Here is a 14904-nt window from a genome sequence, read left to right on the forward strand (position 1 = left end):
CATCAACACTGAGGAGGAGACACACAGACACACACAGACACACACAGACATGCATACCCTCATGTATTGTGTTCCTGCTGAGTGTCTCCACTTTTCAATTTTCTCTTTCTCCCCTTATTCCGCCTCTTTCCATCTCTCTATTGTTCGACACCGCTCATTTCTTCCCTCTTAGATTCCCTCCCTTCTCGCACTCGTTCACCCGCTGTCTTCTTTCAGTGGGCTTCCTCCCTCCCTCACTACTGTCTGTCTCTCTTCCTTCATGTCTTTCTTTCTTTTATGTGGTATCTTGTCCCAGAAACCTGTTTCGCAGCCAGCCGGAGATCTTACTGGGCCATTCTGCTGGAGCACATTGGCAGCTGTCTGAAAACTGCTTCTGAAGGCACAGCGGGGAGCCGCTGTCTGGCCCGCCCTGATCCCAGACCAGCCGTTTATCTACAACGCCACACTCGTCTCTGTGCCTCCTCGTCATGCCGAGCAGATCTGGGAGCAGTGACGAGTGGCAGGAGGAGCTGTGACATGTGAGGGGAGCCAGATATTGAGGCCAAGTTGAGGAATCTCCAAAGCGCTGAAGTGGGATGTTTTTTTTCCTGATGCACTTAAAACTCTAAGTGAATACTGAGTGATATAGATAAGACGGCTGTAGTGCTGATGTGAAGAGGCCACTTGGGGTCGATGGGAGTCAAAGGTTGAGAGAAGCCAAAGTAGAGGGAGAGGCCGTGGCCTCGATGAAAGACAGGAAATGAGACAGAGGGGCGAGAAGTGCAAAGGAAGAGGAGATAAGAGGAAACGTCACAGAAAGACACCGGAAAGAGTGTGGACAGTTAGAAGAAGGTGAAAAAACAAGAAAAACTCCCCGTAACATTCCTGCTTTGCTCCTCACGGAAAAAAAAAAGACAGACAAGAGGTGATTCTGGATGAAACGATAATTCAAAGAATCCTAAAGTCAAGAGAAACTCACACATCTGAATAAAGAAAGCAGCGTGGCTCTCGAAATGCTTCTCATTTCCCATGTTTGATGTATTTTTCAGGAGCTCTTTAAAGCACTAAACGGATTCTGTGACAGCAAAAACCTAATGAGGCAGTTTGGGACTATAACGAAAGCTACCTTGTAAGCGGCTCCTCCGTGGATGATGGACTTGATGAAGATGCCCAGGTCTTCTCCAGTCTCTCTGGACCTGTTGCCCTTCAGGCTGACCCCCAGGCCGGCCGAGCCTGTCTCATTGAGTGGGATCTCGTACATGAGCTGCTCCCTGCCGTCCTCCAACACCACACTGCTTGCTTCCTCACCTTTCTGAAAGAGAGAATGACAGAAGGAGGGATGGAAGGAGGACTGAATTTAAACAGATATTTAAGACTTTTACCCAAGTTCAGATACTTTTCTTGAAATGTTATTTAAAAAGCTGCGATTCTAGACAGGAAAAGCCTGTTCACACACACACTTAATACCTGCCTTACATAATAACTGCTGTATATGAGTGAGGAAGGAGCACCGCATCTAAAGCGCTGACTGATAATGCATGCTCCTACATCACACTGATTATACTCTCAAAAACCAGAAAAAAAAAAAAAAAAAAACGGAGCGAGAAGGAAGGAGAAGAGAAACGGATTAAAGAGTGAGATGGAAGACGGCTGCAGGGAAGTAAAAAGCAAGACGGTAAGAGAAAGGAAAAGAGGAAGAGGGGAGCAGGTGTTGTGTACTGGAAAGAGAGATGAAGGTGTAGTGAGAAAAAGAAGAAAGCTGCTGTAGAGAGGTTATTCCATTTGGAGATGAAAGGCGCAGACGGAGAACGAGCCATTTCTAAAGGAAACATAATAACCTTTTCATACCTCCTCCTGGAGCACAGTGGGGGAGGAAGGGGGAGGACAGCAGAGGAGGAGGAAAGAGGATGGAGGCGCAGAGGAGCATTTAAAAGTAATAACCCATCCCTGAGGTATACCCGCTTCTCCCGCTCACACTCCCCCTCCTGCCTCACTCTTTACATTTCAACCTAATCTCTCAATCTTACTGTACATCTCTCCCCTCTCCTCCTCCTCCCCAGACTCCCAGTCCATTTCTACTTTCTACAGGTCTTTCTCGACATCTCCCACCCACCCCACTCACCCCACTCACCCACTGCTATTTAATCTGAAGAAAATGACCGTGGCGGCGGCAACAGTGGCACTGCTCCGAAAATGAGATGGAGGAGGGAGAGAAAAAAAAAAAGCAACAAAAGAGAAAAGGAAAATGCCTGTCATTAGAGGATGGCAAAATGGAGATGGCGGCAGGAGGGTGGGGTGGGGGAGGGTGGGTGCCAGGTCCAGTCACCCAGGGAAAAGAGGGCCTGCAGAGGGGAGGTGCCTCAACACCACTTCACTCCCAACTCTTTTTCTTTGAAGAGGAGGGATGGAAGGTTAAGAAGGTGTGCGTGCACGCGTTCACACATCCTCACATCTTTTTGTTCTGCTCTGGCTGAACGTGGCTCGGGGGCTCGTTCAGTTCAGGACATATGACAAAGACAGACAACAGCCACTCTAACTCCACTCCGGCTCATAAGGTATGAAAATGTCAAAGTGAATTTTGTATGAATATGCATATACACTATACCAGTCACGGCTTTAAAGATCTGAGTAACCGTACTAAGATTGCAGGAGCCTTACATCAGGCACCTTTCCCGCCACTGAATCAGGAATCCATTTCCTCTCCCATCACAGCAGGAGGACGAAGGGTGTGGGACGCAAACGTGTCCTCCAGTATAGGTTTGCAAAATTCTGGACCATAGGAACTCACTCTCAACCTAACTGTGATCCTCCAGCCCCCAAAGTCTGTCTCCCTCTGTCAGCACTGTTCTCTGTTGCTTCATCTAGGTGCTTAATTAAAACAACAGCCTGCTAAAGCCTCAAGGCCAGGAGAGATACTCAGAGCTCTCAGCCCAGTGCAAGGCAAAGAAACTAAACCTGGAACAAACATTTATTAGTGCAGTTTCTTTTTGTGTTCCTGCGTACATATTTATCTGTGATAACCTGATATTTGCTTTAGCAATAATTACCTTTAAATCAAGCAAGACGTGTCCTTCACAACTCACAGAATCTATTTTCTGCTCCAGCATAAGGCGAGACTTTCAGTCAGGGCTTATTTTTATCAACAAGGCAATTCAGAGAGCTGTTACTCAAAACCAGAGGAATTACAAAGACAATCCGCTACTTCCTGCTTGAGAGACACTTGAGTAGACTCAGATGGCAACCTGGGAGGTTTTAAATACCTCTGTGATCTAGATGCAACAACGCACAAGGTGAAGGTGGCCAGATCAGAGCACAGCAGGCTCTGGAAACAAACCCAGGCACTGGAACGTTATTAAAATGAGAAGCCACACAAACTGAGCATGTTTATTTATTGTATCTCACTGCTGATTCACATTCTATTTACACAACCACCTGGATCTCAGTGGTGGTCCAAAGGCAGGCACACACACTCCAATATCCCCTCTAATGCCCTTAGCTTGGGGGCAGATTGCGTCCCCAGGGTGGCTGAGACCCCTTGGCTCCACTCTGTGACCCCTCCTCCCTCCACTGTTAGCCCTCAGCAATGGCTCTTTAACAAGCTTTTAGGCAGGAGAGAGACCACCCTCTTCAACATCCAAATGAGGAGACAAAAAGGAGCTTTTTCTTACCCCAGGCTGGGTGGTGAGGAGGGGGGTGATACACAGTGATTACACACAGAGCCTTTTGTCGCTGAGGATTTCTAAATGGGGGGTTTCAAAGCGGCGGGATTAGCGGTGAGAGCGACATTCAATTAAGATGAGATCTCACCGCGCGCGACGGCGACGATGGAGCTGCCAATTAATCGCCTTAATGTCTGCCTCTTCGCCGCTTTACACCTTTACCTCACAATGAAGAGAAAGGAAAGTAAAATGACTGATCGAGGGATAATTCTGGTGCACGCTGGAGGGGGAGGGAGGATAATGAAAAGGAAAAAGTGAAAGAGGAGATCCACTTTGAAGACAGAGTGACAGAAAGAGAAAAAAACAAGAGGGGGATAGAAAAACAGTATTGGTAGATAAATAAGAAGACAGACAGAGAGGACAGGCTGAGACAGAGAAGGCAACAGCAACACAGCAAAGTCACTTTCTGCCTGGCGACCCCTCTTCCTGTGAACTGGCCTAGGCTCACCGGCAACTGAGGGTCAACCATGTGCAGAGCGACCCCTCCATCCTGTCCTTGGCAAACTCAGAATTCTGCTACAGACACGCACTTTCACTCGCACAAACACACACATATCATAATCCCGCTGAAAGCCACAAAAAAAAAAAAAAAAAAAACTCTCCACATCTCAGAGGATCTCTCTAATCTCTGCCCCGAAACAAAAAGAGGCCCCGTGAAATAATGAGAGCGCAGAGCAACGCAGACGCAGAAATGCTGACAGGAATGAAACTGTGATTAGAAAGTTATCACTTTTTAATTACTTAGGGAGTGTGTGAGAGTACAGGAGATGGGATAGAAAATCGGCATCCTTTTGTATCCTCATAATGAGGCTAATTCGAAGGCTTTATTGTTATTCTTTTGACTGAAAGAGACCAGTATTCCTCCCAGCGCTGCCGACTGCTTTCACAGAACCACACGCTGCTCATCAAACATCCGTTCCCGCGCCATTGAAACTAATCAATCTGTAGTTCAGATTGCTCCTCTACTTCACTTCTACGAGGGAGATAAAAATAAAAAAAAGAGACTGCAGGGTGATGCAGTAAATGCAGTGACCAGCCTTTTAACCACGCGACCCGGGTTCAAACCGCTGTGTCAGCAAGTGTCGGCTCCGCTGAAGCGTTCGCTGGCAAAACGCCGAACCCTGACTAGCTAAAGGGCTGCTGTTCTGTAGGTCAGCTGACCTCTGACCTCCCTCAGCCAAGGCAGTACTGTACGCTATCAAGTTTATTCCCACTGATACCAGAGCGCTTTAGACTCGCTCCACCAACACGTTATCCTCGGCAGCAGCAGAGCTCGAGGGATGGTGGTGTCAGACTGAAACATTCTGTCAAATATTGAATGAATTACCATGAAACTCTGCACAAACATTCATGTTCCTGAGAGGATGAGTGTTAAAAACTTTGGTGATCCTCTGAATTTTCATTTAACAAAAGCACAAGGTTGACTTTTTCTGGTTTTGTGTGAAACATCCTGACAGTTATTTGGATTAACTGCTGTGAAATTTGGAACAAGCGTCGAAGTTTCCCGCAAGACGAAGTATAATAACTTTGGAGATCTCTTAACAATTTATCCAGTGCCACCATCACTTTGTTTTATGTCTTCATATCTGAAAGACTAAAGACATTTCCATCTGCCTTCGTGTCACATCTGACACAGTAAATTGTGCCTCTATACTTTGAACAGGTCTATACCACTGCACCACCTATAGGCACAGTCAGGTAAATAACCTGATCATAGCATCAAAATGTGTCATAAATGCTCCTAAATATCTGACCTAAACCGAGGACCTGCTATCATGTCTTCAGCTGGACAAAATGCTCTCAGGGAAAAACAAATGAAACCTTGATATATGCAATAAGCTGAAACTGGAGACTCATTATCTGTAGCAGCGACAGTGAGGTTCGTCAAGGAAAACTTAAAATTGTAATTCAGCCAATTAATCTCAGCAGCTACTGGATGTAAAACTGCGATAATGAACTATTGATTTGCATCTGATGGCTATTTCAACAAATAGGATTGTAATTCATGAAGGTTTTTACTACTGCCTCTAAAAGATGACTGAATATTCATGAGCGCCCACACTAAGTTAGACAGGCACGCAGACGTGCAGGCAAACAAATCTTCCTACAACAGAGGAGGCAGATGGCCACGTCGGCTTAATGCGTCTCCATCATCATTACATCTTTTGTGCAACCAAATCGTCCTGAGCCGCTTCTTGCTAAGTTCTCCACATAAATTTCCCCAACAATTTACTACTTGAGGGCAGCAGCGGAGAGCGCCGAGCGATTAAAACAAGGGAGGAGAAGAGAAACAAGGAAGACAGAGAGAGAAAGAGGTGGAAAATGTTTTTCCTTGGTTTGTATTTTGGAGTGTAGATTTTTTTTAAAGGGGGAAACTGTGTTGTACTGCAGGCTGGATATAGCTGCTTCCTCCCATGTGCTCAGATGCACATGGGAGGAGATGTGCTCATCTGGCTAATTTTAATGATGAACTTTTTCCTCTGTGGTACTTTCTTCATCTGTGTATCTATGTAATCCTTCACTTTTTAAGGGTCTGCACATGTAAATTCAACGACGACCAAACTATGGAGTGTCTGTGTATATCTGTAAATATGAGGGAGAGAGAGAGTGTGTGAGTGTGTGTGCACGCTTTGGGGACATCAAACTGTCTTTGAGGTGGAGGACTGTGCTGAAGATAAGGGCCAGATCTCACGGGGCACCAAGAACTTCACCAGCCTTGATAGAGACAGGAGTGAACGCCCTCTCTCATTCTCCTTTTCCACTGTCCCCCCCCCCCCCCTCTCTCTCTCTCTCTCTCTCTCTCTCTCTCTCTCTCTCTTTAAGTCTCTCTCTAATGCACAAATACAAGCAAGTGTTAGATGAAGACCATAGAGGCTCTTCAAAGTGCACTTGTTATGCCAAGACTGCTGGGCCATTAATGAGGGCAAACTATTTTCGGAAGCAGTTACCCGGCTGTTTAAAGTGTGTGGGATGTGTTAGTCTGTGCACACGTGTGTGTGAGAGAGAGACAGAGCACTTGTGTTCAAGTTTTTTTTTTTATCAAGGACTTGGTGTTTAGTAGTTTTTGTGTGTGTGCGTGTGTGTGTGAACTCTAGGTGTGAATATGCATCAGTCACTACAAAGCCCTGCGCGCCTTTCTCACAGCTCTTTGAAGTGAAGGAAAGCGAATAATCAGAATAACCACTGAGGACAGAGGGGAGAGAATAGAAGCACACGGGCAAAAACATCATTTACAGAGAGCAGGAGACTTTCAAGGGGCCACCTGGCCGTGTGTGTGTGTGTGTATGCATGTTCAGATGTGTTTGTTTATTGATAAAACGTCCCCTGTGAGGCACAGTCAAACTGTGTCAGCTTCGCAGCCCCGGCAGAGACCTATGACCCCATCAGTCGCTACAGGTAAATGGTCACTTAACACCCGTGGCATGTCGACATGCACGGACATGCTCACACGCTTCCTGCGGGGCTGCTGCGGCTTGGGTTTGTGACTTCCTCTGGCATCGCTGTGTCAACAAACCAGAGCGGGACAGGAAGGCGGGAGCGTGCTCCGGGTGTGTTTGTGCGTTCGTCCGAGTGCGGTGTTTATAGGCAAAAGGGCATGGACTTAAAAGAGGTCTGCTCCTTTGAGAGAGAATAAAGGAAAAAAGTGGCACAATGTGCAGGAAATGTTAAAGAAAAAAGAGGAGAGCAAAAGGAAGAGATGAAGAGGAGCAGAAAGAAAAATGAGAGCAAAAGCGAAGACCACCACGGAGGACAAATGACCCACAAAAGCAACAGAAGTGACTGACAGACCAAAGGAGGAGAGAGAAGGAGCGCTGTGTGAGGGTACAGCAGGCTGGGTGAGGACATGGATGCTGTGTTTTTGTGTGTTCGCACTCTCCTACCAGTTCCCGAGGCAGGAAGATGTCCTCCTGCCGTGCCACCACCACACACACACTCTCTCCCTGCTTGGTGCTGCGCAGCATGGCCACGAGTTCCTCCTGGCTACGGCCCGTCATGTCTACTCCATTCACCTACACGTACACAAAAAGAAAGCACACACACACACACAAGTCGATTAAAGTGAAGTGTATTATCCACTGCCAGTGCTCCACTAATATGTATCGACTCTAGCAGAGGGTCTGACGTGATGATGATGATGTCCCTGTTACTGTGTATAAAAGTGGCTGTTGGTTCTCTGCTCGGTGGACGACCAGGCTGATGTCTGTGTTACCTCCAGGATGCGGTCTCCAGGCTGCAGGCGGCCATCTTTGACTGCTGCACCTCGCGACAGGATGTTCTTCACCAGGATCGGCCCTGGCCCGTGGACCGAAGAGTCCCTGGTTACCACGGTGAAGCCCAGACCCTCTGCGCCTGCAGGGAACAAAGCAGCCTGCGTCACGGTGCGTGTCAGGGACATCAATTCCCCTGCAGACGAGACTTAATTATGAATTTTATGACTTTTTAATTTCCTTTTAATTGAATTTTCCCTCGTCTCCATTCTGTGACTTTTCTCCTTTCTTTCTTCGCCTCCACTCGCCACAGAGTTCTCCCTCTCTCTCTCCTCTCCTGTCCTGCTGAACCCAGTCTGCGGTTTTAGGATCGTCCTCCACATTAACTACTGTTTAAGTGCCTGTTTTCCTCTGGGGGTTAGTTGCCTGGCTCAGCCTCTGAGCCGCCAGGAGAAGGCTTCTCTCCTAGCCGGATTAGACAGACTCTGCCTTTAATTTCACGTGTGAGCAGGCCGAACGGTGGCTGATGAAGGGAGGCAGAGGGAGAAGATGGAAGGAAGGTGGAGGCGGAAGAGAGAGAGAGAGAGAGAGAGAGAGATAGAAGAACCTCAGAGATATTATTCCTTTCTCTAGCTTCCCTCCCTGGGGAGCAACTTGATTTCCACAAAGATTTTCCTTATGTGTGTGATTCTATGTTTATATCTATCACACACACACACACACATTTACAAATGTGAGTGTGTGTGCGCTTCTGAAGCCACACACACACACACACACACACATGCATGAGCCATCAACCCCGAGAGCCTCCACCCTCTCCCTTTTTCACGGCCTCACAAGCCCCAAGCCATGAGTGAAATGTGCCATGCTCTGTGTCTGCCTGTGTGCGTGTGTGTGCATGTGTGTGTGTGAGTGTTTGTGCGCAGGGAGAGCAAAGCCGGCGTGGCATACCAAAGGCAGTGAGCGATGCTATCTGGTCTCCAAGCTAAGCCTCTGCCTGCCCTACATTAGCGCACCTAAACCTCACCGCCTGTCAATCACAAGAGAAAGAGAGAGAGAGAGAGAGAAAGAGCCTGTTGCCAAGGGAGAGGGTGTTAGAAACCCCATAATATCCTCTGCTCTGATCTTGCATCAGGTGAAAGGGATAGAGGGAAACGTGGGGGGAAAAGAATCAAACAAAAGAAGGGTGGAGGGGAAAGGAAAAGAAAACGGGAAGGATGAAAAGGTGCAGGGAAAAGAAGAAAGAAAAGAAACTAACAATAAAACAGCTGTGAATGGAGCTTTGAGCTGGAGCTGGAGAGTATGGAGCCCAATTTCTTCTTTCCTTTCATCTGAGAATCTTCTCGCCTTTCTCTGGGTACCTGCTGCATGCGTGTGTCGGTGTGTGCATGTAGCCCAATTACAGCTATCCTTTCAACGCCCTGTAACACTACAGGTTGCTAGAACAGAACCCATTCACAGTCATAAGAACCTATTCCAGTGCTATCAACACATCAGTGCTGGAGCACTGATGTGTTTTAGACGGATAAGAGATAAGACGGCGGGGAAGTGAGACCGATTCAGTCTGGGTTCAAATCTGAAAGCAAAACATCCAGATGGTATGCACAGTTATCCCGCAACATAAAAAATGAAAAGCATCTCCACAGTGGAAAGTTACTTTCAATATGGACATCTGAGTGAAAAGTCTGAATTTGATAAAGAAGACCACGCCCAGAACGTCCATATCCGCATATTTACCTTTCTTCAGGTCAATCTTTATCCGCTTGCCGCCCTTCTTGCTGGTAAGGTTAGCCAGGCCGGGCAGGACAGGGTTCTTACTGGCCAGGGGGCTCTGGCTGCGGGTCCTGGGAGTTGGGGAGGCGCTTTCTGCCCTGGCTGGTGGTGTGGGAGAGACTCTTTCCAAGGTGCCATGCCCAGACTGGAGCTCCACTGGTGGCGTGTTCACTGCAGCTGGCTCTGGGGTCTTGGCACGCGTGTCTGGTCGCCTCACTTCTAGTTTGGTGTTCAGTTTGGAGTCTGGTTTGGGTTCTGGCTGGGGGTCGGTTTTGGCACGGATAACCATCGGGCTCTTTGCTTTTGCAGACGAGTCTTTGCCGTCGCCGGTGAAAAGATGACCTATCAGGCTCTTCTCGTAACGCTGCTTGTTGGCTACAGGGAGGATGTCCAGTCGCACTGAGGGGGAGGTCATGGCCTGGCGGAACACTTCCTGTGACCTAGAAGAAGAAAAGAAAGAATGAGGACATTAGCAACATTCACATTTTTGGCATTGGTCGTGTGATTTTAAGTAAGTGGAAGCAGCAACCACTCAAAAGATAATTACTCCAACCTCAGAGCCAATCTAATTTGTGAAACACTATAAAACTGTAAAACAGCAAAACTGCCTTAGAACTTCAAGCAGAACACAGACAATCGGAAAGCAGAGAACGAGGAGGGTGAATGAGGCTTGTGCGTCGTTAACGGAGCTGTATTTCAATTTGGATCAACCACAGAGTGACTCTTCCAGCTGGTTTGGGACACGGTGGTCCCTATCAGATGGGGGAGACCTTACAGCAAATTCCTATTGCCGCTTTAATAGACTACTATCAGCACAACATTCGCACAACACAGTCAACACAGCGGGATGCAGTTAAATGGACCTGTTCAGTGAGGACAGAGAAAATAAAAGACAGAGAGCAGGGACCGGAGGTTGTAGGTGTGCGTGAGCTGGAAAGAGAGAAAATTAGTAACAGAGAGACAGTTGGACACACACACTCTTTTGTGAGGGAAGATGTGGTGGAGAGATTGGACGGACAGAGAATGAGGAAGATTTGTCTTTGGCTGATAGAGGAGACGAAGTGAGTGACAGGTGAGGTATCTCACTATAGTGGGTGAGTGGGAGCAGACACACACACACACATAAACAAAGAGCACAGATGTTATTTTCCTCGAGTCCTCGAGCAGTTGTAAGTGGGAGAAAGACTGAGGACTTCCACAAAGCAGCATATTCTAATTTGATTCCAAAAACCGTCCTATTAAAGACCTCGCTTGAATGTTTGTGTTTTAGTTATTATAACTTCAGAATTTGTTGAAAGCGAAACAGTGCAGATTCACTGAGGGATTCAAAAGGATTCAGACTCAATCAGCAGATGGAATACTGGATTCAGATTTGATAAAATGTTCTTTAAGTCTAGCTTTATTTGCTTCTGATCAAATGTTAGCGTTTCCTTGCTTTGACACAGACAGAGACATAAACATACACCCTCCAGCTCATCCGCACTCGGAGCTCTTACTGTGCGAAGGTCTTGTCTTGGAGTGGTGTGTCGTTGATTTGGACGATACACTCATCCTCTTGGAAGATATTCTCTCTCCGGGAGCGACTGTTTGCCTCGATGCCTTTAATATGAAGGCCCAGGGTCCTTACGACACACACGGAGCGCAGAGTGAATATGAATTCATGGAAGTAAACACATACGTGTGATTACATGCCAACACTTGAATTTTTTATGCATTTCTGAGTCAACATTGCCATCTGTCTTTCCTTATGAATGTCTGGCTGATTACAAGTGGATGTGCTGGGAGATGAGTGTATAGCTTTATTATGTGTGCGTCCGTGGATGTGTGGTTACCGTCCACTGAGAGAGGAGCAGTAGGGGACAACATGGATTCCCAGGGGCCCCTGGTCACCTGGAAACTCTATGGTCCTCGTCAGGGTGCTGTCAACGAAAAAAAGCACTCACTGTCAAATAAAGACAAACATACTGAAAATGAGGATGTACATAAGGAACTGCACACAATCATAAAATCACTGATACAGTGTTACACAGCTGCAAACACACACACACACACACACACACACACACACACACACACAGACACACACACTCAATCTTTCTATGTGCAAGCTCTTCAAAATCCATTTGCATTTTCCTCCAGGCTACACAGATAGGGATACAAATTAGCTTACAGGTAGGCCTGCCAAACATCAGAACAATGTGTGTGTGTGTGTGCGTGTGTGTGTGTGTGTGTGTCTGTGTGTCTGTGTGAGCGTGACTAGGACGCAGGTGGCTACTTCAACCTTTATCTACCTGCTTCTCAACCACCCAATCTAGCCGGTGGACAAAAGAAGAGGAGATAAAAGAGAAAGACAGATAGAGGGACAGACAGAGATGAAACAGAATGAGCTTCTCTAATAATCTCTGCAGAGGCCTGAACTATGGCTTTTAACAGCAGATAAACAAGGACAGTACTACTAAAGATAAACAGGAAGAGGGGCTGCTTTTGATATTGGACGGTTAAGAGAGGGGACCTGCATGATGGAGGTGCAGGAGAAGAAGATCACAGAGTACGACAAGCCCTGACTGTATGTTTAGTAGTAGTATTACAGTATTGTGTGAGTTGTAGACTATATTCTAAGCTTCAGTTTCAGGCCACTGCAAATTAACTATTTAGTTAAATATTAATTTATGTGTTTTTGAAAAGATTAATTGCAGGGTTGCTAAATCGATCCGCAGATCAAGCCAAATTGCTCCTGATGTACGAATGTGTGTGATATAATGTCCATGAGTTTTCATCCTGCAGCAGAAGATGGGCGGTGGCCTGACCGAGCCAAGTGACCCCGGGTCCTCAGAGTGACGTGATGAAAACTGTCCACAGGCAGAGAGGGAGGTGTAGGCAGCCGCAGACATGACAATGCTTAGAATTCTTGCTTTTCTAGATCTCTGCATTATCATCCACTATTGAGATTCAGCCTCTGAACTGCATGTGAAGAAGGGAATGAATAATGTTTAAGGAAGAGCAATCACACGTAGACTAAGAACAAAAAGCTATATTTCCTCCAGAGTTTTCCTTTATAAAAGCCACAGTGCAAAAAAAGGGAGTGCTGAGGCGTCTGTGTGGGTTAAAAAAAAAAAAGAGAGAGAGAGAGAAAGAAAGCAAACAAGTCTGAGAACAAAAGCAGTGAAGTTCAAGGTTTATGTGCTTTCTACACGTACATAAGCCCCAGCACGAGTTGGGATCGTTATAACACACTCCTCTGTCACTGTCACCCTGCTCTCGTTAACCTCGGCCAGGGTCACATGCGTACTGTATACACATTTCCACACACACACACACACTCACATCCAATTTGCATTCTTATTGCCACATCTATTGCATGCTCACAAACATCATCAGTCACATTCCTCTAAATTGAATTCACAGATACACACATGCATCAAATTTACATCTATTAGGGAACAAGGTTACATCTAAATTACATATGTGCACAACCCATGACTTGCACACACACACACACAAATAATCACACACAACCTCTGAATTTACTTTCAGTGATGGTAAACAATCAAGCAAGGACAGGATACACACACTCATGCACACAGGTACAAAGCTGGTCCTGAATGATGTGTATGTAGTCACAGTGTGTGGTACAAACACACACAAATACACACACAGCTTCAGCCCATTTACATTCATATAAAAAACAAACGGCGGCACAAACAAGCTCATCAGAGGCAGCCGTAGCTTGTTAGCGCAGCACGCTAATATGCAGAATAGCTCTGCTCACCCATTTTAGTATCCCACTGATACAAACACAAACAAACAGTCATTCCACTGGGGGGGAGAGAGGGAGGTGAGGGACAGTGGGACGGATGAAAAGAGCAACGAGGAGTGAGACAGATGGAGCTCCCACTCTTGGTTGACTTCCTCTACATCAACGGAAGCCGAGTGTCTAACAAACCCGCGGCCTGGACTCGCTGAAAATGTGCTCCCGCTCGCTCACCGTGGCTTCTTCAACCGCCGACCATCTGTTACCATGGCAAACTATCTGTGAGAGCCGTGCCTCCATTGTATCATAGGGCTGTCAGGACACCACTGTAGTGTAAAACACTAAGAAATCACCATCTGTCACTCAAGCCAAGTCTTTTCCTGAGCACCCGTCATTCTCTCTGGAGTTATTTTTAAAAGAACAATCTGGTAATCAGGAATCAGGCGGCTGCAGAGGGTGTCGCAGAATCATCTGTACTCTCGCCACGGGCTTTTCCTGTACCAGACAGGTGAAGGGCTGTGATGGAGGGGTTAACTGTTGCCGCGGTTACTGCATGACTGACAGCCTGGAGAAATGAAGATAACACTCCCATCGCGCCAGAGGTCTGCGAGGGTGACGTGCCCAAAAACAAAGGTGGAGGTTGCCATGGTGAGATGCCCGTGCACGCCCACATAACCTACAGCCAGTGAGTGAAATCTGTGAGGTCGTTGGTGTAACTGACTCGAAGCCACGAGCCTATAACAGCATAACCAACAACTAACAAGCAACAATCGATAAAATGCAACCTTCACTCAAAGCTGCTTTGATGGGGTTTGACTTGAGTGAAAGTCAACCTGTTTCAGTTAACAGGAGTCCAGGGTCGACACCTTACATGCCAATCAATAAGCATCATAACAAATAAATTGTACAGGCGAATGTTTATAAGAGGAATAGTGAATTCTTTCTGGGCTCTTCCCTCACTGCAGGAGGAAGCCTCAATCAGTGTGACTGCCAGGTTATTAATAATGAAAAACATTTGGTGTAACCTCACTACTTAACATGCTAATGTCCTCAACCTCACCTTATCTACAGTAGGTGAAAAACATGACTTTATTTTGCCCTGTGTATGAAATCTGCCTTACAAATAAGTTGCCTCAATGTCACAAGGCAACTGATAACAACTTCCAAAATTATTATAATAAATACGATTATTATAATAAACAGGGGGGAAGAGGAATTCCCCTCCACTACTGTTCAAAACTCACCTCTGCTTCAGCCCATAGAGATAACAGACGCTATCTAACCCACCATGCAATGGGACACATCCACACACACACACAAACACACACACACACAGACAGACACTTACACTCAGCCATGAGACAGTTTAATCCAGCCTGAGTGTCAAACAAAGACCGGAGTGTTAATCCTAGTCTCCATCGCCGCACCACACTATGGAGCTATGAGCTGTCTGACATCGACAAATGCACACACG

At 46.6% G+C, this 14904-nt stretch overlaps 1 protein-coding gene across 3 annotated transcripts in view; it reads right to left on the minus strand.

Annotated features, from left to right (window-relative positions):
• pard3ba (par-3 family cell polarity regulator beta a) overlaps positions 1-14904 on the minus strand; it is a 123672-nt gene that overhangs the window by 74120 nt on the left and 34648 nt on the right. For all 3 annotated transcript variants that reach the window (XM_041032693.1, XM_041032694.1, XM_041032692.1), the window contains exons 6-11: positions 11512-11598; positions 11176-11301; positions 9644-10119; positions 7909-8048; positions 7580-7708; positions 1106-1291 (exon numbers count right to left, since the gene is read on the minus strand). In XM_041032693.1, the coding sequence (XP_040888627.1) occupies positions 1106-1291; positions 7580-7708; positions 7909-8048; positions 9644-10119; positions 11176-11301; positions 11512-11598 (1144 nt within the window). The remainder of the gene's footprint in view (positions 1-1105; positions 1292-7579; positions 7709-7908; positions 8049-9643; positions 10120-11175; positions 11302-11511; positions 11599-14904) is intronic.

Source organism: Toxotes jaculatrix, chromosome 24, assembly GCF_017976425.1.
Source record: "Toxotes jaculatrix isolate fToxJac2 chromosome 24, fToxJac2.pri, whole genome shotgun sequence".
In the NCBI taxonomy this organism is placed as follows: domain Eukaryota; kingdom Metazoa; phylum Chordata; class Actinopteri; family Toxotidae; genus Toxotes; species Toxotes jaculatrix.